This window comes from Phoxinus phoxinus (genome assembly GCF_949152265.1).
Source record: "Phoxinus phoxinus genome assembly, chromosome: 16".
Lineage (NCBI taxonomy): Eukaryota > Metazoa > Chordata > Actinopteri > Cypriniformes > Leuciscidae > Phoxinus > Phoxinus phoxinus.
The window spans coordinates 7652460-7676245 of NC_136891.1; the positions used below are offsets into that span (position 1 = coordinate 7652460).

At 36.4% G+C, this 23786-nt stretch overlaps 3 protein-coding genes across 4 annotated transcripts in view; all 3 read left to right on the forward strand.

Moving 5' to 3' along the window:
* The window catches only part of pkib (protein kinase (cAMP-dependent, catalytic) inhibitor beta), a 32629-nt gene extending 19166 nt beyond the window's left edge, over positions 1-13463 (forward strand). Inside the window, exons 2-3 of the mRNA XM_079583520.1 lie at positions 7910-8078; positions 12414-13463. Of these exons, the coding sequence (XP_079439646.1) occupies positions 7934-8078; positions 12414-12499 (231 nt within the window). The 5' untranslated portion in view covers positions 7910-7933 and the 3' untranslated portion in view covers positions 12500-13463. The remainder of the gene's footprint in view (positions 1-7909; positions 8079-12413) is intronic.
* Positions 13464-13779: 316 nt separating this feature from the next.
* fabp7b (fatty acid binding protein 7, brain, b) lies at positions 13780-15297 on the forward strand. Its single transcript, XM_079583519.1, has 4 exons — positions 13780-13953; positions 14316-14488; positions 14604-14705; positions 15051-15297. The coding sequence occupies exons 1-4, from the start codon at positions 13881-13883 to the stop codon at positions 15099-15101; spliced, it is 399 nt and encodes a 132-aa protein (XP_079439645.1). The 5' UTR covers positions 13780-13880; the 3' UTR covers positions 15102-15297.
* A 308-nt stretch (positions 15298-15605) lies between these two features.
* On the forward strand, positions 15606-22240 carry smpdl3a (sphingomyelin phosphodiesterase acid like 3A). Of its 2 annotated transcripts, XM_079583504.1 has the most exons (9): positions 15606-15761; positions 15913-15961; positions 17090-17303; positions 17479-17623; positions 19096-19192; positions 19981-20144; positions 20333-20513; positions 20668-20792; positions 21544-22240. In XM_079583504.1, exons 3-9 carry the CDS (start codon positions 17260-17262, stop codon positions 21856-21858), a joined length of 1071 nt encoding a protein of 356 aa, XP_079439630.1. In that variant the 5' UTR covers positions 15606-15761; positions 15913-15961; positions 17090-17259; the 3' UTR covers positions 21859-22240. The 2 variants fall into 2 exon arrangements, with proteins under 2 accessions (XP_079439630.1, XP_079439629.1); XM_079583503.1 differs by having other exon boundaries at positions 15718-15961.
* Positions 22241-23786: the final 1546 nt, after the last annotated feature.

Genomic DNA, 23786 nt, shown 5'->3' on the forward strand with positions numbered 1-23786 from the left:
GTGGTCTTGTTCAGCGGGGGCTAGACCAGCCAGCTGGCGTCATCAGGAACCAGATCAATTATCATTGCTGTGGACTGTTGGTGAGGGGTGTCGTTTCCAGTCCGAGGATCACTGATAGTGCCTCAATGCTGAGCATTTGGCACAGAGCTTATTAATACATATGGAGCCTTTATAGTGTCATTGAAAGCCACAGTGTGCATCGATTTTAGTAGCTTCTGATCCCAGGATTGAGTGAAACAGAGAAGAGCTTAGTGGCACAGGTGAGTGAGGCCATAAATAGCTATGGAAAAGCACTTTGAAAAAGAACAGCATACTTGTGGTGTTTGATAAATTTCTTAATTCAGCTGCTGAGCATTTGCCCCTCCTCTGGAGCACCTTATGTACTTATGATGGGACACCATCTGTTTAGTCAGTTATGTCTTAGCGGAACAGAAACCAATTTATTCATGTATTTATTTAGCATGTTTTTGCATTTGTGCATCTACTCCCGCATACTGCTCTTAAACATAAAGCTTTTATTGTGCATGGTTTGGTTAAAGCCAACATTAAATATGTTGCATTTTTACATACTTACTTATGAATTAAACAATATTTTCAATGCGGATTGTTTTATTTGTAACACTTTACAATGATCTTATTCTTATATATCTGATCTAAGTCTTATTTGTTAACATTAGTTAATGTATTAACTAACATGAACTTAACAATGAGCAATACATTTGTTACAGTATTTATTCATCTTTGTTAAAGTTAAAACAATTGTCGATCATTGTTCGTGTTACAACTTCTGATTTTAATTATGTATTTGTAAATGTTGATATTAAGATTAATAAATGCTGTAAAAGTATTGTTCATTCTAACATGGTATCTAATGAACTGTGTTACCGTTTTATTTATAGTATTTTTCAAAGGGATTTTAACATACCAATTGTTTTAAATAAGAGAAGTCAGGTTGTTGGAGGGGAGGCATGGGAAAAATAAGAGGGCTTAGTGGCATCAGCCAAAACTTTTACCCCCATCTTTGGGATAACAATTATTTTTGTCATTTTTTTTCATTTTAGATTTTTTTATTTTTTTATTTTAAGTATAAACCTCACTATTTTGTTAGATAACAAGAGTTTGTTATTGGAATAAGACAGAAGTCTTGATGACATCAGCCAAAAAAAGGAATATCCAGTAAAAATATCTGAGCATCCCTAAATCAATTAAATTAACTAATACGTTTATTTTTCTTACCACAATTTGTATATAGTTATATAGACATACTTTTATAGATTTTAGTTGTAATAACAGGGTAAACCTGTCTCATTTATGCTGGTCAAATAGCACTACGAAGGACATACTTATTCAGAATATAATTGTCTTTGATTTCACAGTGTATACAGAAAATACTGTAAATGGAACAGTACCTTTACTGTAAAAAGTATTCACAGTAACTTACTGGCTAATCGTTGCCTGTAAGTTACTGGAACTAATTGTGAACAGGCAAATGGGAACAGAGCAAACTGACAGAAAATGAGACCAAAACAGAATGAAACCAAACCAAAATATAGCATACACGTTACAAAACCTAAACCTAACAAGAAATTTGCTAATAGAATAAGAAAAATAAACTTAACCAGAGATATGTGATCAGAAAATGTAAGTCTTCGTGTGAAATCATATGCAATTTTGCTTCTCAAGTAAATCTTGTTTTAAGGATGCTTGTACAAGGTAAGATAATAAAATCAAATAAAAAACTGATTTAGATTTTTATATATTAATTTAAAAGGGGAATTTATTTTAGAGCAGGACTTTTTCAAATGATATTTAGGCCCATTCACATAAGGACTATAACTATACAGATAAAGATAACTATATCGGTCTGTTTATTTTAATCGCGCGCTGCAGTTTTGTCATCTGCCATTTAAAAGGCTCGAGCTCTGCAAGCAGGGCAGATTATTATTGGCTGTCAATGTTTTTATGATTCATCAGCTGGAAAAAATCATTGTGAAAGTGATATTGTTTCTCTGTGCCGTTATAGTGGTGTGGACTATTCTTTTATATTTAGAACTATATCGTATCGTTGGTTATCGTCCTTTCATGTTGATGTTTTAATCGATTTCTTTTAATTTAGCACTAATTTATATGTATTTTGTTCTGCTGTTCAGTAACATTGAGCTGATGCAGTTGCAGCAGATGTCTCTGATGATTTGGTGTCCCACATATCTCTCTGCATCAAGATCCAACCAAACAATTCGCACTGAAGCATGCAAATATGTCACATTTCCAAGCAATGTTTTCTTCATTATTAGGCCTCCAGCAAAAGCTCTTACCATACTGACCGAGAAGCAACCATTAATTTACCATTTCAAAAGTCATTCTTCATATTGCAATCTTACTGTTGTAAGATTATATCTGGTAAATCAATTAGCTCGAGTTTGTAAGAGAAAAACAAAACAAGAAATAGACATTAGAAGTGGTCAGTCCCTGTTTAAGGAGCCGTGTTAAGGTTTAAAAAGAAACTGTAGGGGAAGATGTTTGTATGCTATAGTTTTGCTAAATTTGCTCTCGCTAATCATCCTGGATCTTCACACTTAGAGACAGAGCAGATGAACAAAATGAAGAAGCTGAAAAGATACAGTTTGATTGATGTTACATTTATTTCTCATGGCAGAATGCAGAGGCGTCATGCACACATTCATGTTTGAGAGGACACCAGTGCAGACCTGGCACACATGGTGCCCTTGACAAGACAAGACAAGACAAGACATGACTGAAGGAGAAAACAGTGTTAACATCATATAGTTCTATTCAGAAGTGTGTTGGTCTAGATAGGTTTTAGTTAGTCTGCAAGATGCTTCAGGTTCCAATTCTGAACTAATTTGAATATATGTTAATAAATCAAGCAAGATTGCAGTAGAACATGATTGTGAGTGATCACCAAGAGCAGCTTTGACATTTTGAAAATCCATTCTGTTCACCAAAGGAAAAGGTGACATGACACTGACACCAATTATTCAACTGACCAAATTTAGACATGAATGTGTGATTTCTGCCACACAGTCTTTTTTTAACCTAATATAATTGTGCTTCCGCGTTGTTATCGTTAACTAAAACTATGAAAAATAATAATTACATTTACGGCACTTGCATATTGTTGCCCTATTGTTGGTTTGATTGCTTCTATTGTTCTCCTCATTTGTAAGTCGCTTTGGATAAAAGTGTCTGCTAAATGATATGTAAATGTACATTTAATCATTGAGCATGATGCTTTTGTCCAAAGCAACTTACGAATGAGAACAATAGAAGCAATTCAATCAACAAGAGGGCAACAGTATGCAAGTAGCACACTTAGTTTTTTTGATTAAATAACTAGAGAAACAGAGTATAATAGAACAGAATAGAACAAGTAAGTGGTAATATGAATGGGTCAAGTGTTGACGAAAAAGATTCTTCTTGCTGTCTTCAGCCGTTTTTTTGAAAATGACATAAGACTCTGCTTTGATTGAGTTAGGCAGGTCATTCTACCAGCAGGGATCAGACAAGGAAAAGGTCTGTGAGAGTGATCTTGTGTCTTTTTGGGATGGCACCACAAGACACCATAAACTTACAGAACGGAAGCTTCTGGGGGTGCATACTGTAAGTCTTAAGTGAGTTTAGGTATAGTGGTGCAGACTCTATGCGCAGAGCCTATGGTTGTCTTGTAGGCAAACATCAGAGCCTTGAATTTGATGCGAGGTTTGACGTGCGCATTCTTTTGCTTGTTGAAGATGCTGCCACATTCTGGATCAGTTGCAGAGGTTTGACAGTACATGCTGGAAGACCTGCCGAGAGAGCATCTCAATAGTCCAGCCTGGATAAGAGCTTGGACAAAGAGTTGTATTGCATGCTCTGATAGAAAGGGTCTAATCTTCCTAATGTGGTATAAGACAAATCTGTAGGTTGTAGCAATATGGCCTGTGAAGCTTAACTGATCATCAATCACAACTCCAAGGTTCTTGGCTGTCCTGGGAGGAGTTATGGTTAACGAACCTAGTGTAATGGAGAGGTTGTGATGAAGTGTTGGGTTGGCTGAGACCACATGCAGCTCTGTCTTCGCAAGCTTGAGTTGAAGGTGGTGGTCCTTCATCCTGCCAGAAATGTCTGTCAGGCAGGTTGAGATGCGAGCAGCTACCGTTGAATCATCTTTTGGAATGAGAGGTAGAGTTGTGTGTCATCAGCATAGCAGTGATAGGAAAAAATGGAAATCTGTCATTTCCGAATGACAGATCCCATTGATGACATGTAGATGGAGAAGAGAAGTGGTCGAAGCACTGAGCCCTGAGGCACCCCAGTAGCAAGATGTTGCTACTTAGACAGCTCACGCTGAAGGACCTACCTGAGAGGTAAGACCTGAACCACTGGAGTGCAGCTCTTGAGATGCCCTTTGTCATGAGGGTTGAAAGGAGTATCTGGTTGTTAACTGTGTCAAAAACAGCAGACAGATCCAACAAGATCCAGTCTCAGGGCTTCAGTAACCAAGAACAGGGCAATCTCAGTTGAGTGGCCGCTTTTTAAGCCAGACTGGTTGTTGTCCAGGAGGTTGTTCTGTATGAGAAAGGTTGAGAGTTGGTTGAACAAAGCTCGCTCAAGTGTCTTTGCAATGAATGGAAGAAGAAATAACGGTCTGTAATTTTCTAAAAGTGCTGGATTTAGAGTGGGTTTCTTATCTGAGCCTGCTTAAATACTGTGGGAAATGTACTAGTGTGAAGAGAGGTGTTGATAATGTAAATGAGTGCATGTACAACTGTAGAAGAAATGGCCTGAAGGAGATGAGCAGGGATAGGATCAAGCGGACAGGTTGTGATTGGGTAGGAAGAGTTTGGAAAAGTAATAAAAGATAAAGCTAAAATAAAATAAAATAAAATACAAATATTAGATGAAAAACATAATTTCAAGATAATAAAAAAATAAAAATAAAAAATAATATATATATATATATATATATATATATATATATATATATATATATATATATATATATATAAAGCCAGTTAATTCAAAATATGAATATAATATTATTAATGCAAAAATATCATTGATTAATTAAAAATTGCTTGATTTGCAATTTTAAAATACACTTGGTTCAAACATCTGTGGGGATTTTGCATTTGTATTACACTTTAGGGGTCCAAGAAAAGCCATGGTTACAGAACATCTTTGAATCTATACAATAGAACAGGGGTATTTTTAGCCTCCTTCATGTGAAATCTCAGTTTACATGGATGCAATGCATGCCCTCTGCTGGCCAGATTGAATACGTAAAGAAAATCCATCTTAAATCCAGCTAAATAGCTCTCATTAGCAAAAGTGATGTTTTGATTCCATTAAATTTAGCACCAGTGAAGCAGGGATGGAAATCGATTGGAATTTTTTATGATTAAGCTGCAGTGGCGCCATCTAATTTGAAATAATGGTTTACCATGGAGGGTATTGATTTTTCTGAAAAGAGAAAAATACTCTCAGTTGTGGAGAAATTATTTTTTAATTTATAAAGATATTGATTAGTTATCAGGATGTTTCTCACAGAATCAGTAATTGATTCAGTATTAGACTGCAGAGAAACTGACCCAGATATTATCACTGTTTAATCTTATATTTTATCTGATTAGCAAAGCCATCTGTTTTTTTTTTAGGATGAGAATGAAAGGTCATTTGGTTGGGCTGACTGTGCAATTTATCAGTTAGTCTGTTTTCCCACATTCCCATCTGCCTTTTTCTAGTAGTGAATTTTCCCCTCAGGCTACATGTACAGTCAGGTCTGATTTAACGATGCTCTAAACAATCACTTAACTAAAGGCCAATCAAGTTTGTCTGCAGATTGAAGGCATTGCCAAGTGGTTTGGAAACTCTGTCTTGTACTGCCAGCACAATGAATGTTATTTGCAATCCTCCTTGACACAGGAGGGATTCTGGCCAAATTCCTCAAAGCTACTCCATCTTGCATAGTGTGGTTGACTGAATGAGGAATAGAGAAAGGTAAATGTGAAAAAGGGCTTTTAGTGACAATGCAATGAGGAAATGATAAGGGATGTTGCAGCTGAAGGTACTGTAGACAGTGTGTGGGGAGATAAGGAGTCAGCGACTCGGTTCAGTCACTCCCTGGAGAGAAGAACAGTCTCATTAGAGATGCAGTGGAGAACAAGCTCCACTAATTTTGACACTGCTGCTCCTTTTGTACTCTTGACTGATCAGGGACAACGATGATTGAGAACGGGTACAATATCATCAATTTCTCTTAGGGCTATTGTCATTGCACAAAATTATGCTGATTCATGCCTTACTATCACTATATGGGTATTAATTAGTTTATATGAATATTAATTTGTGATGTTTAGGGATTTTTCAAAGCTTAAGATAAAAAAAAAAAAAACTTTGATATGGATTGATGGAAGAAACCCAAGCCTTACTTAGGGATATACAAATAACACGAAAAAAAAAAAAAATTGGGGTTGGCCTATTTTGACTTGGGTCAGTTAAACAGTTTTAATATAGTAACCACCAAGAACACACTAGCAACTGCATGGCAACAGGCTAAAAACCACTCAGAGCACAAAAGCAACCACATAGCAACACCCCGGCAACCACATATAACACCTTAGCATCATAGCAGCAATTTTTTTTCACTGGCAAGCAACATTCCATTTTCTTTAGAGAATGTCAAACTCTAATTGTGACCTAGTTAGTAAACACCTATAGGTGTTTTAATATAGTAGCCACCCAGAACACCCTAGCAACTGCATGGCAGGGGCTAAAAACCTCTCAGAGCACATAAGCAACCACATAGCAACACCCTGGCAACCACCTATAACAACCACCTATAACAACCTAGCATAATAGCAGCAGGGTTTTTTTCACTGGCAAGCAACATAAACTATATAAGGACATGGATGAATGTGAGGATGTCAGCACTGACGCTATTCGAGAATTGCGTCGCGCAACAGATAAACTATATGGGGGAGGGACGGTTTCGAGAAATCGTTTCTCCTCGGCGTCCTCTGGGGGGCGACTCTCTGAGGAGGGTCGCAGCGCTGCCAGTTCGGTTGTTTTCCTGCTGGTGGCCACGAAGTGATATATACGTTTTTCTGATGTAAAGAAAAATAAAGAGAAAAATATGTCTGTTCTCTGAACGCTTCGCTTTCAACAAAATGAAGATATAAACTATCCAGCGGCGTTCCAGAAGTGTCTTCCTCACCGATCTAATGTCCCTGAGACTGCTGGGCGGGAGCAGTCTCAGCCTACTCAAACTCTAATTGTGACCCACCTGGTCATGGAAATATTTTGTTTATTAATCACACAGAATTTGAAAAGGAAACTAATCCAAATCGAAATTGTATGAGTTACCGTACTTAATATTTCAAGTTAGCAATTAATATGCTTGTGTAGAACAAAACAAAAATCTAAAGTTCCACCCAGAACACACTAGCAAACACATAGCAATGGGCTAAAAAAACACTCAGAATGCCCAAACAACCACATATCAAATCTCTGGCAACCTACAACATCATCATAGCGGCTTTTTTAACACTTGCTGAACACAATTTTCTTCATAAAAATTTAAAACTAGTTATGAACTGTTGGTAGTTTGTTTTATTAATTACACAGAATTTGAAAAGGAAACTGAAAACGAATCCCATCATATCTACCAATCAAGTTGTATGAGTTACCTTACTCTGTATTTCATGTTAAGGCCATTTAATATGCTTGTGTTGAACAAAAGTAAAATCTAACATTCTACAAACTTAATCTTTAAGTTAATTAACTTAATAAGATGAATTATTATTATATGTTACAGTGTAGAACTGCTAATGAACTGTTAAACAATCCTCTAATTTAACCTTCATAATATCAGTCACTGAGCGAGTGCATTTCATTTGGTTTGTTTCAGATGATGCTATGAAGACCACCAGAGATGACTGATGTGGAACCTGTTGTCTCTGACTTTGCAGCCACGGGCAGGACTGGCCGGCGGAATGCATTGCCAGATATTCTAGGTTCCACTGCTGGTTCTGGAGCCGCTGACCTACCTGATAAACTAGCCGAGCTTTCAGTAGAAGGTACTGTATGTGGTCCTGCACTGTTTTTTTTTTTCTGTTCAACTGGGCTTATTATTGTAACAATGTTGTAACAGAGTCGTACTCTGGAAGGAGGCAGGAACCGGCAAACGATGAACGTAAAGTTTAATCACAGCAAAACGAAAGTAAGCAGCAGCCCCTCATGGACGACTGTCGGATATAAGCATGAAAACACAACATAAATGTCTTAGGCCTGGTCCTTTCTCGTCTTCCACTGTCGTCACTCATTTTATCTTTCCAGAGCTCCACTGTGGGACTCGAGGCCGGTGTCGTCCATTTGTCGCTCATTAAAGGGGTCATGACATGGTTTTTTTTATTTTATTATTATGTTCCCTTAGGTGCAATTATAGTATTACTATAGTTTTTTTTACAAAAAACTTTTAAAATGTAGTGATTTATGACCTTTTCCCACCCTGTTTCTCATCCTCTGATTCAAACAGTCTGTTTTGGGGGTGTTTCCCCTTTAAGAGTTCAGTGTTAACGCCCACTGTTATGATTGGTTAACGTCAGTGCCTATGCATCAATTATTAACGCCCCCAGCCAGAACATTTGCGGATCAGCGTATTTAAAAAGTAGTTTAAAGTTTTAAATACATTACTTACAGTTTGCGTCGTCGTTGTTGAGCCCAGAATAGTCGGCACGGACTTATCTTTGAGCAACAGTTTTCTGGCAAAGCCAGCATCATTTTGGGATTTGTTTTCAATACAGTCATCCTTCAAATGGACTGGGACGTCGGCAAACAAATAAAGTGCATCCATTTTTCTCTGACGACTGGATCTTTCGCAGCGTATTCAAAGATGTTGTTTGTCCACAGCCAGGAACAGCACATCTGCGTGGCATCGTCATTTCCCTGTACACAGACCCACTCGGCTCGCTGTCCGTCGACTGAACACTTGTGAGGCGCGCGGGCGCGGTCGTGACAATGATACGAAATGAGCGTAGTTGTCTTGCGCTTTAAGCGTAGTTGTCTTGTGCCGGAGGCGGTCGTATGCAAACGCGGGTACGTCACTTCGTACCATGACGTCACTTCTTACCATGGATCCAGAACAAGCTGTATTTAGAGCTCGATTAAATAAATGATTCGTTTATAATGGGGAGGACGTCTTAAGCTATGAAACTTGCAGGACGTTTTAATGGTACAAAGACCTCTTATATACCAAAAGATCAAGGCAAATTTGGTTTCTCATGTCATGACCCCTTTAACATTAGCTCGATCTGCTTCCACGGTTCTCGGCCCCGCCTCTCTTCACGCCACAGTTATATGTCCAGTAGTCTCAATGTATATGCTGATAATCAGAAATATGTCTTTTCGAGAATGCTGGTCTCACAAACATGTTTTTGGTATGAACATTGAGATTAATGGACAGGGCTATGCAAAATATGGGAAAAATAATGAAAAGGATTCAATACAAATGAATAAAGAAAACAACCCTCCTAACTCATAAAATATGACTATTCTTATTGGTGCATTCACTGGATATCAACAGCTTTATCACTCGGCAAGTGACTTTCAATTTGAAAATATGTCTAAAAGTGTGTGAGAGATTCCTTAACGTTCCTTAAAATATTATGTTATTAAGACTAGAGAATAATTATTAAATATTTTAAGTAGCCTATTAGTTTTTAAATTCATATTTTTATTCAGCAAGGATGCATTCAATTGATCAACAGTAATATTAAAGACATTTATAATGTTACAAAATATGTCCATTTTAAATAAATACTGTTCTGTTGAGCTTTCTATTCATCAAAGAATCCTGAAAAAAGGAACTTGGTTTCCACAAAAATATAGCAGCACGACTGAAGAAGGAGAAGAAGAATTGTTTCTTGAGCAGCAAGTTAGCATATATCATATAATATCATATTATCATGTGAGACTTTTCCATCAGATTAATTAAATTACATTTTGAAATATATTTTCTCAACATAATATGCAAAGAAAAAGTATAAAGAAATGGTGTGCATAAAAGGACATAACCAGAATGAAATACTGCAGTGTAATTAAACAGCACATTTATGCAATGGGAGTAAGAATGAACAGGGCTGAAAACTAGTTCAGTGCATAAGTTAACTTAATCGATACAGTGAACCTGATATATAAAATGGGCCACGATGTTGTCAGAGTCTAGCTTCATCCCTGTGCGAGACTAAGCTGTGATTGACTAAAGCACCTCTCTTTAAAAGGTGCTTTTCAACAGAGAAAGAAGCGCAAACACACTTAAGTGCTTTTTGCGTGATCGAGCTGTCATTACGGGGCCGGCTGTGCGTTAGAATGCCACCAGACGCTGGCAGAAAGTCATTCCTTTCTGTGGTTGCTGGTGAAAACCTGTGATTTAAAAAAAAAAATAGAAAAGGAGAGAGTGATATCAACAATTTAATGCCCTAGGCAATGACCTTGATTCAAAGCACACATCTCTGATCAAATGATTTCAAAATGCCTTCTTGCAGGATTAGATGACTGAACCTGCTTCAATAATTGCCTGCAGTCAAACACTTTTTGATCTGCTCTGTGTTAGCCATAAGCCTCAAGGGCATAAACAAATGATGTATGAGCTGTTTGTGATGACCGTGGAGATTTTCTGCAGAAGAGTGATGAATCATACATTATTTATCCTGTTTTAAATAATAAACAGAATACTGTTTCTAAGTCAGCGTCTTAGAGGGATAGTTCACCCGAAAAAGAAAATCCCGTCATTATTTACTCACCCTGATGCTGTTCCCAACCTGAATGACTTTCTTTCTTTGCCGTGATTGCAATGTGTTGTAACTGGGTCCTGTTGAATAATAAACGAGCTCTTCTGCCATCTAGTGGTGATGATTTTAATCGTCTTTTAGTACAAAGAACATTAGATCTGTGTCAATTTTCAGCCGAGTTCTAAGGGTGAGGTCTTCTTCATTTAAAATGAAATCGGATGGTGATTAATACTGTCAAGCTCCAAAAAGAAACAAAAATTATCATAAAAGTAGTTTATATTCAAACAGGGAGCCACAAGGGAGTGCTGGTTCATAACAATAATAATAATTACCAATAAAAAAAGTTTTCAAAATACAGAAATTGACTTTCTAAAGACTGATCAGAAATCACAAGAATGATTTTGTTCCACAGCCAACATTTTATGTTTCTCTTCAGAGATACAGTGTCAATCATTGAAAATCAATGTTCACCTGGAAATATTTAAACATTTATACTAGTATGACTTTTCATTGTCTAAATTGTGACTTTAGCAAGGGGACTGGGACATCAAACTGTTTGAAAAGCCCTGGTTTATCCGAATTATATTCCAAGTCTTCCAAAGCCAAATGGAATGCTTTGTGTGAGGAACAGACTGAAATTTCCCCTTTTTCTTCTCATCCGAAGCTTTCAAATCCCATTGACGCTTGTGTTGAATACAAATAAAATGGTGCTATTAGATAGATGTGCAATCACAGGTTTGGTGACACTAATGCCAAATGCCATTGGTTCTGGCATGTCATGTGATCAGTTGACAGCCAGAAATTAGATTTGAGAGCTACAGAAGATTATCAGTGGACAAACTACTTAAAGTCACCATGAAATCAAAATTGACAAAACATTTTTTAACGGAATATTGTAGTGTTTATTATAAATGATTTATACGTGCACATCATTTTTGTTTTATTCATGTGTCCTCGTAATCTTTAATAAAACGTTCTTCCCCTCCCTCTTGCATTGACATCTCCTCTCTTCTCTAATGATGTATTTCCTGCAAGAGGACGAGACAACCTGTCACTCACATGACATCACAGCAATAGATAGATAGATTCAAACATTGTTTATCCACTTAGTGTTAAAGGGAAGGTTATTCCGAAGATAAATTATCTAGGGAGACCAAAAAACATAAAATATCATTACATATAAATGTGAAAAGGTTAATAAATAAGTATATGGGTAAACAAACTCTCCTACAAAAAATAAAATTGGTCCCATGGGAGTTTTATTTTTATCTAGCAAACCACAACCATACATTCAATTCCTGATGGACAAAATCAAGTCATTTTATCTTGTTCAAGTAGCCGATTCACTTCGTCATAATGGGAAGAAAAGACCTGTTTCCAATGCCGTAAGTAATGTGAGAAACAGAGCAACATTTACTACATCAATTCTATAAACTACTTAGATCATATTTTTACCTTTTTGTAGCTTGACAGTATAAATCCCCATCCACTTTCCTTGTATGAGTTCCTTTTAATGTGGCACCGCTAATGTTGCTCCTTGTGTTTGAATAGCTTTGGATGAACTGTCTGCTTAAAAACAAATGTACCTCAATTAATAAAGATAATTGTTTTTCTTTTGCACAGATGATGGCGAACACGGCGGAGAGAGCTCATCCTCGGCCGACCCACCTAAAGAAACCACAGGGGAGACAAAGACAGAGGGCTCATAACTCAACACCAACATGAGAGACTCACACATGACCTGCCTCTACTTTTGGCCCACTGACCAAATAACTGTTACACTCTGCTATGCAACATCAAGACCACCTGTGATTGGCATTCAGGCATGCATGGGTCAGCAGGAAACAGCTCATTCCTATAGAGGAACTCACCTGAAGCCATGTTTATCAAATGGCTACGGTTGGTCATTTTCACCTCAATGACTTTGACTCCCCCCCGCCCCCCCCGCCCCAAAGACTCTCTGTCATGATTTTCTTAATGACCGGCTGTTGTGTGTCTTATGAAAACAAGACGTGACCTGCTTTCCCATTTGAAAGGAACATTTTGTTTAGTTATACGACTTTCCATACAGTCATTTTCTCTGAATGTTGACATGTAGTGGCAAAAATGTCTCTTTTTGCACAAAAAAAGTAAAAACATTCCATTTGGTGATGTAAGTAAAGTTTTTTTTATCTTACAATATGTGTCTGTCCTTGTACAACACCACATCTTCTGTGTTTTGTATTGTAAAGATCTGCATTGTTAACATTCTAGCCAGAGGATAAGAAACAGTGCTGAATAACATGAAATATGATATTTTCTTCTTGTAAATAGAGAATTGTACATTATATTTGCTAGTTTTGTTTAAAGCCTTCCTTTGTGTGCTGTCAGTGTTGCCCTGCGTGAGCTGGAGTTGGATTGTTCGCTGTCTGATGTATCGCTGCAAACATCTGTGGTCATGTCTTAAGTGCTTGTCTCAGATATTTCTTTACTGTTGTCAATGGCAATGGAAAAATATAATTGTGGAGACGTGTTGTTCTTCCTCTCTTTCGTCGTTTCATCATGCTTCTGTCAGAGAATTGCATTTTATTTTATTTTTTACCTGCCCATAAATCTTGTGTTATTTTGTCTGATGTAAGCTACATATAAAATGGCATTATGCTATGTTTAAAAATTACAATAAATCCCGTGCTTAGTTTTAGTAGTTTTCATTTTTTGGTCCGTGGACCAGACGTGGTAATTTATGTAACCAGCAGAGGACACCAAAGGTATCTTTTATAATGTGTGGGCAGTGGGCACAAAAAAAAAATGTCACCATAATATCCCATTAGATTTTTTTATTTTTATTTTTTTTAAATATCATTATTGCATATGATCTAAATGTATTTACTTCGTAAAAACTTTTACAAACTCAACAGTCAATCAAATGTTTCACTTTCGACTAATAGCCAATAGGAATGCTGACTCCTCCCACTCATGTTTAGTCATTTTCATGCAGTTGAAAAACACTATTTAAGATCCTTTGCAAAGAGAAAATGCAGCGACATATTCTACAGAGCATTATTATAAAGTTTAGCGTTTGCTTATTGATCAAAACTCTTAGTTTTGAAAATGGTAGAGGCTTTCTGTGGCACATGGAAACTGGTCAACAGTGAGAACTTTGATGAGTATATGAAAGCTCTAGGTAAGTTTTATGATAATAATTATTAATATAGTTTATTATTTCTGATCATTTTTATTTATTATGGTGATAAGTAGCTACACTATAATGTCTCATTTGTTAACATTAATGCAACAACTAATAATGAGCAATATATTTGCATTTATTAACCTAATTCACTACATTAATGTTAGCAGATACAACTTTTAGTAGTAAATGTTGAGATTAAAATTACTATTAAAAAATTATTTAGAAGTATTTTTCATTGTTAGTTCATGTTAGTTTATTAAACCTCAAAGTGTTAACCATTATGGTAATTTCAGACACATCCTATTAAAAACCCTGGGTTTAGTGAGCAGATTTCAATGAATGTGATTCTTTCTAAGGTGTTGGGTTTGCAGTAAGACAAGTTGGAAATGTGACTAAACCGACCCTCATCATCTCGAAAGAGGGGGATAAAGTGGTCCAAAAAACACAGAGTACTTTTAAGAACACTGAGATCTCATTCATACTGGGTGAAGAGTTTGATGAGACCACCGCAGATGACCGAAACTGTAAAGTAGGTTATGCTTCATAACATGATTTAATGGCAACTGTTACAACTGGGAACAATGCATTCCCATTTCAGAGCTTCTGTCTGAGATGAATAAGCAGTAATGTGTTATTTTTACCAGTCCACGGTGGTAATGGATGGAGACCGGCTTGTTCATGTGCAGAAGTGGGATAGAAAAGAGACCACCTTTGTCCGGGAGATCAAGGACGGGAAGATGGTGGTGGTAAGGCTCTTTACAATAGTACTATTAGCCTATATTTATATTTGGTCAATAAACTAAACTTTAGTTTACGGTCATAAACTGATATTTGTTCAAGTTCAAAGTGCTTTATTTTCATTCCAACCACACAACAAATAGTGTACTGTGTACAGCAGAACGAAAAAGTTTCTCCAAACTCAAATGTACAAAGTTAGAACAAGCATAAGACAACAGCATAAAGGTGGACGTAACATACATCATTGATAAACAAAATAACAAATCAACTTATAAGACAGTCAAAACTAAATGTATACAAATATTTGACATTTATATCTTGCACTTTGTTTGCTGATTTCAATTTTGTTTCAGAAACTCACCTTTGGGGACGTGGTGGCTGTGCGCACCTATGAAAAAGCATAAGTTTTGGGAATATCAGGTTTTTTCTTCTTCACTGGGCAGCAACAGATATGATGTGCTTTGATGCTTTATTGAAAGAACAACTTGCACTTGGTTCCTTCAAATCTTATGAAACAATGGACTTCCAATATTTTTGATCATTTTTAAAAATACCTTTCAGTCAGTGTGAATCATTTAATAAATAACCAGTCAAAAATTATGACTTTGTGTGTTCATTCATGAGTTTAATGTACGTATTAAGATGGTCGACAAAAGGTGAATTCAGTAGCCTAACAGTTACTAATATCAGGTTCTGGTTGTTTTGTAATTTTACAATGTAATTACAGTTTCTGTTGAACAAAACAATTTTCTGTTTAAGCTAGGCTAGGCATTTGTAATGACATCCGCTTCCAACATTGTGATAGTAGTAGGCCTATCATCATGATACATTTGGCTAACTCTGCAATAAGCAAAATACACTTAACCAGCTAATTCTTTAACAGCGAAGCAATAGAAATACACAGAAGTAGGCTACCACAAAAACGGAAGTTCAAACACTAAATTCTAAAGATGGCTGCAATAAAGTAAGGTGATGCCTAGTGCCTACTATCTATGTGTCCAATCAGTGATGTGATGACCAATCAGTGCGCGTGACTGCAGAAGGTTGCGCAAACAAAGCGTCACGTGAGAGGCTTTGCTTTTCCTGTTTTGGTTTACACCTATCTTTTTTGTACAGTCTATGGTTTACACAAGGAGGGTTTAATATAAACAGGGACGCGCAGAAATGACTTTACTCGTTCTTTTATGCGTGTTTAGTCATGTTTTTTACCTGCAGGTTTCTGCAGCGCCGGTCAATAATGTCTTCAAACACCTGCAGAGCGCATGTAAGTGTTTCAGAGCCTGATCAGCTGCTTCATGTTTCCTCCTGATGTTGTCTCTATGCATTAGTTTGCTCTATCGCTCACACACTTTACATATGTTTTGGCATTTGCTGGTCTTTTATTGGCGGTTTTAACAGACTTACCTCGTCAGAGATTATTGTACATTTAGCTGTTGTTGTTGTCCATGTTTGCATTATGTTCTGTTTGGGACTTTGATACTCTTAACATCAAGGTGTGTGTATTGATATATTGTAACATTTGAATATAAGTATGTACACGACAATGATGTTGCATCAACTGATATTAGTACAAATAAATGAAATATCTTGTAATAATCAATTGAGTGTCATTAATATACAAATCAAACAGACTTTTTAAAATGACAAATAATAAAAAGTAAATGAATTATGACAGTCGAGGAAATGCATCTGAAAGAAACATTAAATTACAAGAGCATATTGCCGCGCTGAAATGAGATTTTCTGTGGTTAAGAGAAATATAAATAGGTTGATATTGAATTAGGCTGATGATATACATAATGATTTTTCACAATTTTATGAGCAATTATTTTGAACAAGATTGTTGCTGACATGTTTGAAATGTAGGCTAATTCAAATGTTATTAAAACATTAACACACACACATATAGCTACACACACAAATAATTTTCAGTTGCAAAGAAGATGGTGTATTACATTTATATGGAGTTAAAGTAAATGTTTTATTTATTTAAATGAATGTTATTATTTTCAATATTTTGTGGATTTTCTGGAGACCAGTTGTCCATAAACACAAATTATGTATAATTATGCTGGACAACAGTAATTTTTCTTGACAAAACAAAAATGGTCAAAATAAAATGAATGGGTAAGAGTTCAATAGTATCTTTCTACTGGGTCAAAACAAACAAACTAACAAGATTAGTTTTGAAATATTTGACTGAGGAAGTCGATATACGAATGAATTAATAATTTATTACACGTTCTCTTTCAGTGCTCTTGTACAATAGCATTGGCCTGATTTGCTGTGAAATAGCTCCTGAATGTGACCAAATATGTGACACATCAGTATTTAAGGGGAGTATTTTGCATATTTGTCAAATGGCTTTTAACTTGCTCATTTTAAATTCCAGCTAAATTCTGGCATATCTCAGACCTGCACTTGGATCCAACCTACCATGTCACAGAAGACCACACCAAAGTTTGTTTTTCCTCCAAGGGAGTTCCTGCATTGGATCCAGGAGTGTTTGGAGATTTCCTGTGTGATTCTCCATACCAGCTCATTCTCTCAGCGTTCAGTTATATGAAACAAGTGGACCTGCAGCCCGACTTCATTATATGGACGGGGTATAAAGCAACCACATTTTTTGTCTCGCAGCTGTTCTGTGTAATCAGTTGGTATCATTTTCTTTCTACTTGAAAGTGGGAGATTATTGAATTTGGGAGCTAATGATCACATCATGGTTTTTGTCTTCAATATTTCTTATTAACTTTTATTTAAATGTTGTGCCCCTCACTGCAGAGACAGCCCTCCACACGTCCCAAAAGAAGAGCTTTCCACTGATATAGTGATCAATGTTATTGCCAATATGACTCGCACCATACGTCAGTTCTTCCCAGAGCTGCCAGTTTACCCTGCCCTGGGAAACCACGACTACTGGCCACAGGTATTTCAAATCCAAGGGCAACTAGAGCTCTAGGAGTTCTAGCCAAGACAACAGTTCTGGGGTCAAATAAAGGGCAGACATGTTTAGGTTGTCTGAATGGAATATTTGCATGCTGCAAAGCATACACTGAAAATGTATTTATATGTCTGTTTTATTAAGTTGTCTAGTTTTTTTTACATAAATGCATTTAAACAATTATGCGACAAAAAAACTATTCAAACATTTCCATATCTCTTTATTAGGGTATTGAGTGGCATTCATTTAAGCATTTTTAATTACATTTTACATAAAACATCTTATCTTTGGACATTTTGATGAAAACATAAATCAAGAAAAAGATGTCATATTCGTTACTGATATTACCTCTGTTTCCTTTATGAAAATAGAAATGGATAGTGCATTGCATTGTGGGATCAGTATTTGAAACGGCGTACTCTGTCGTGTACGGCTCAATTTGGCACAGTATGATTGAAGACTATACTCTTAGGAAAAAAGTTTTAATGGTGTTTTATATAGAACCCTAGGGTTCTTGACTCAATGTTTTTCAAAAAGAAGAAATGTCTTAAAAGATTGCATAATACTTTCATGTTTAACAGTTTTTTTCTAGTGATTAAGTACATTTATGAGCTGTTCAATTCACAAAATTTTATGAATTAAAAAGGAATTAAAACTAAATGCATTCATTGAGTCTAAATCTATAAAATGAACCCTTAAAGCAGGGGTCACCAAACTCGGTCCTGGAGGGACAGACTCTAAACTCTGCAGGACAGCGGCCCTCCAGGACCGAGTTTGGTGACCCCTGCCTTAAAGGGTTCTATATATGAATCACCTGACAGAACCTTTTAAGGTTCTATATATATAGGCTGCGTTCCAGTCCACTTTTAAAAGCGCACTTGCAAACTTCCCTAAGCACTTCCCCTCGGGGGAATCCCTGCCGCCATTTTGAAGTGAGTTCCACTTCGTAAAGTGGACGAGGGAAGTTTATATGGACAGACCCTCACTCACTCGATTTTGACCGATTTCTACTTCATGTGATTGTGTACTCTTCAGGCAGCTCCATATACCACAATGCAACACGATTGTGACGTCAACGCATATTGCGTTTATTTACCCCACCACAAACAACTCTATGATATATTAAACACACCTATAGACATATGCTGCATTAAACAATTTTGTAAGGGGATTTTTTTATATATAAATCAAGCCCATTGTGGCTTAGCACTTTCCAATTCAGCCTATTGCAAAGGTTCTGCCAGTAGTGGGCACTCATGCAACGCAAGCAATGACGTACATCCGAGTGAACGAGACTCAGGGAAGTTGGCGAGTGAAGGGCATGACCATTTTGGACTGGAACCTTTTTACTCTAAAAGTGCAGTGTAGTATGCTATTTTGAATATTAAAATATTTTATGCTGTTTATTTATTTTTGTGTGTGTGTGTGTTTTCTAATCTTGCTTTAAATCATTTTAGGATCAGTTGCCAACATCTGGAAATGCAATTTACGACGCTGTAGCCAAACTCTGGTCTCCGTGGTTGAACCCAGCAGCTGTAGAAACTTTGCAAAAAGGTAACCGCAGATAAGGAAGACATGAATGAAAACATGAGAACTTTTAAATTACTACATTATTTGGGGATTTTGGATGCTGATTGGTCGATGCAAAGTTTTATCCTTGATAAAATACTTAGGGATATTGCATCATACATTCGTTTGCAGCCGTTTATCTAGCCACTGTTTTTGTCACTAATTTATATAGGGATGCACGATGGCATTTTTGGTGTTATCGTTATCGGCCCGATAAGAAAATTTGGCCGATATATTAAAGCTGATAAATAATGGATTATTTCCTTGAGCTGAGACACTTCAGATGTGCACTGTTCACCATCATGGGTTTGAATGGTTTGAAATATGATTGGAATCACTTAAAAAAAGGAAAATACAGTTCAGTGCAACATGTGCATCACAAGTCTGTCATATAGGCTGCATAACATTATAATGAGAACATTATAATTGTGTGTTTGGGTCATGGCTTTTAATAGTGAGACTTTTGTTTTTGTAATCAGACTCTCAGAAATGATAAAAAAAAATGTGGATTTAGATTTATCGGCCAATATCGGTTATCGGCTTTCAAATAAACAATTATCGGTATCGGCCAAAATTTTCTTATCGGTGTGTGTATATATATACATGCATATACGTGTGTGTGTGTGTATATATATATATATATATATACACACACACACACACACACACACACATTTCACTATTACTGTGATGCATGGTGCCTAACAGTGGTGTTTAGCTCTGTGACAATATAGTGAGCTGATACTCTTCATATGTTGCTTATTTGCATGAAGGTGGCTTTTATTCTCTTGTGATCAAACCTGGCCTACGTCTGGTGAGTCTCAACACAAACCTGTACTACAGTCCAAACGAAGTGACTGTAAATATGTCTGATCCTGCTGGGCAGTTCCAGTGGCTGCAGGAAACACTTGAGCTCTCAAGACAAAACACGGAGAAGGTGAGTATATTCTGTCTGCTTTCACAAGACAGTTTAATTTTAGAAAGAGCCCGCTGCACTGATCATAAGAGGCCATTTTGTTATAAGGCTGTAAATTAAGAGTTGCAAAGTGGTATGTCCATGCAAGTGACATCAGCAGCGTGTGAGTGACCGCTGAGTTGAATTTCACTGTCATCTGTTCCTCTGAGGTCTATGTAATTGCTCACGTCCCCATCGGTTACCTACCCTTTGCTATAAATACAACAGCCATCCGAGAAAGCTACAATGAACAACTGGTCAAAATATTTCGCAACTACAGTGACGTCGTTGAGGGTCAGTTCTACGGTCACACTCATCGAGACAGCATAATGGTTCTGCTGGATCAGAAAGGTAACATAACACCGCAGTTCATTCATATTTGAAGTAAGAGATTCAAAAGATGTTTTTTAGCTCCAAACTGTTGACTTAGTTCAAATAAAATACACATGATTATGTATGTGTATATACCATACTGATTTATGTTCCATAAATGCATCTGGTCAAGGGAAACCTGTGAACTCTATATTTGTCACACCTGCTGTAACGCCTATCAAAAGTCTATTGGAGCCATTTTCCAACAATCCTGGCCTCCGTGCGTATCTGTACCACCCTGAGAATTATGGTTTACTGGTAAGTCTCCACCTACTGGCAAGTTCAAGCACTGATTTATTTACTCTTAGCGTGCCTTTAGAATTATTACAACATACTTATAATTACCGGTATTTGAATGGAAGCTTGCATCCATCATGGAATAAAACAATTAAAAAGGTAATTACAGCTTTTTATCTCACAAAACTTTTCTTCTTTTTTTTTGCAATTGCAATTTTTTTTTTTGCAAAAAATAAAGGCCCGTTCACACCAAGAACGATAATTACAAAACGATAACTCGCAATTGCAAGTTTATACGTCCCATTTCTGAAAAATGTCTTGCAATTGCAAGTTTAGATATTGCAATTTAGATATTCTCTTAATTCCAAGTTTCTAGGTAGCAATTCTGACTTTTTTTTTCAGAATTGTGAGATATAAACTCGCAATTGCAAGAAAAAAAAGTCAGGTTTGTGAGATAAAATTACAATTTTTTTTTCATTTTTAAGACAAAAAAAGCTTTCATATATTAGGCAAGCCACTGTGTCAATATGATATGAGTTGTTTACAGCTAAATATTTGGCTTAATTCTAATAAATGTGAAAATAGTTTTTTGTGTGAGGTCATTTCTGCACCACCAATGTGTCTCTTCTTTGAGCAAGTCCTGTTTCTGAATGATTAATGGTAGTGTCAGTTCTAATTACATGCTGTGTTTTAATCAAGGTGTCAGCTCAAAGCATGGCTCTTCTATTGTATCTCTTGTAATAATCACTCTCTCTTTTTTTTTCTTCTACAGGATATTTGGCAGTTCTATTTAAATCTCACAGAAGCGAACCTGGAAAAAAGGTCAGAGTGGAAGCTGGAATACATTATGACTGAGGCTTTTGATATCGAAGACATTCAGCCCCACAGCTTGCATGAACTTGCTCTTAGATTCGAGAAGCCACAGAGCAAAGCCTTTGAGAAGTATTTTAACCATTTTATGGTGAGCTACAACTTAAGCATCACATGTGAGAGTTTTTGCAAAATGGTTCAGGTGTGTGCCGTGCACTTTTTGGATCGAGAGACCTACCTGCAGTGTATGGCGAGGGCCGGGAGACCAGAAGGTTGAGATGAAGTTACAGTTCTGTGGATACTCTTAAAAAAAAAAAAAAAAAGGGTTTTTAATTTGTTTTATTAATAGAAATCAAGGAACATTTTTATTTAAATAATAATAAAATAGGGAACCTCAGGAAAACATGTCTCACTTCACCCCAAAACCAAAAGCAGCAACTCCAAATTTACATATGTAAAGAAAATTAAGCCTAATTTAAGACTATTAAGATTTTTTCATTTTTGTTTTTTCATTATATCCTTGACCATTTAACCACATTTCCCCCTAGATATTCTCAGTATCATAACGTTTCCTTGATTGTATTATCATTGGTAAATGCCACTATTCGTAATGGTGTCTGCTGTAATATAGTAAAAACATATGTAAATGAATAACAAAAAAGGCTGTATAACAAATACTATGGTGATTAAATGTAATTATTCTCAATCATTTTGGGGTGAAACATTATATGTTTTTTAAGATTTACTTGTGAAAACTTATACTGATTTTAAGATCTTAATATTTTAAAATTATTGTAATGCATTTTATACTTTATTTGCTAAATAATTTTGCATCCTTTTCTATAGACTTTTTTAATGAAATGAAGTATGCTTTTAGTTGCATTTTTTTATTTATTTTTTTATATTCTGCTAGAAATTAAAGGGAAAAATCTTTTTATTTGATTGGACTAGTCTTCCTTGCACAAAAATAAATAAATAAAATATGACCGCTTATGCAAGCTTTTTATTGTTTTAGTGTTTCATGTCTTTCTAATCCTGGAATCATCAACAAGAATTTAGTTTTGCTTTCATTATTTTGAAAGTTTGTTGTGTTGTAACTTGTCAATCTTCACTACACCACACTAGTTGTAAACGTGGTCACATTTTTGAACAGAAAGCCATAAAATCCAGTCCAAGCACCCGACTCAGAGGCCCCATACACACTCAGACCCCTCGCAGGGATACTGTCTGCTCACTGCCTCCACTGAGGGTCTTATGAAATGTTCTCTAGTTCATTTGTCTGGACCCCCTCCTCGTGTGGTCATTGGCATTCAAGTGCTACACTGCCTTTGATGACTCACAATGGTTTGTGGAGCCAGAAAGTTGACACTGAGATAAAGGGGGTGCCGTGGTGACTCTGGCAGGTTGTTTTAACGACTGACTGAGATGCTCTAATCAGCATTCATCAGTGGTCTGCCAATCGTGTTCCTCAGAGTTCCCCACAGAGACTCATCTGTACGAGGGACGGGTCAATATTTGCCCTGCTGCAGTGGCGGCACTAAAGGAGGGATGGCTGTTTTTAAGCACGGGCCACACAGGGCTGTACTGAGTTGGGCCAGGGTTTGACAGGCACATAAATCTCAGGGAGCTTTGTCTCCCTTCATGGATTGGTTAGCAGAAGATGTTATCCTGGAAAAAGAGAGTATTTCAAATGTAAGGTTTAGTTCTGTCCATAATTAGTGCATAGCCTGGAGAGTATTTCTTATGCTGGGTTCAGTGCTGTCCACAACTACAGTTTTAGTTTTAGTTTTTTTTTGTGGTTTTGTTTGTTTTGTTTTGGGGAAAATATTATGGGGTTGATACATAGTTTGGTATTGTATTGCTGGGTTCTTTGTTTTGTTTTCTATGGGGTGGGGTGGTAATGGAGTTTAATGATAATGATATTAATATTATGGTAATGGGGTTGATACACATAGCCAATTAGTATTTTTGTTTTGTTTTGACAATTTTATGGTAACAGGGTTATTACATATACTGGAGAGTATTTTCACATGCTGGGTTCAGTTCCTTCCACAATTAGTATTTTTGTTTTGATTTTAAAATATTATGGTAATGGCCCGAAGAGCATTTCAAATGCTGGGTTCAGTTCTGTTCACAATTAGTGTTTTTTTTTTCTTTTCTTTTTTTCTTTGCTTTGTTTTTTGTTTTGTTTTGTTTTGCGGAAAT

Coding starts and splice junctions, on each gene's coding strand:
- fabp7b (XM_079583519.1), top strand. CDS start 13,881: ATGGTAGAGGCTTTCTGTGGCACATGGAAACTGGTCAACAGTGAGAAC. Junction 14,489..14,603: donor CAGATGACCGAAACTGTAAA/GTAGGTTATGCT, acceptor TATTTTTACCAG/TCCACGGTGGTAATGGATGG. Junction 14,706..15,050: donor AGGACGGGAAGATGGTGGTG/GTAAGGCTCTTT, acceptor ATTTTGTTTCAG/AAACTCACCTTTGGGGACGT.
- smpdl3a (XM_079583503.1), top strand. CDS start 15,862: ATGACTTTACTCGTTCTTTTATGCGTGTTTAGTCATGTTTTTTACCTG. Junction 19,193..19,980: donor TGTAGAAACTTTGCAAAAAG/GTAACCGCAGAT, acceptor ATTTGCATGAAG/GTGGCTTTTATTCTCTTGTG. Junction 20,793..21,543: donor CTGAGAATTATGGTTTACTG/GTAAGTCTCCAC, acceptor TTTCTTCTACAG/GATATTTGGCAGTTCTATTT.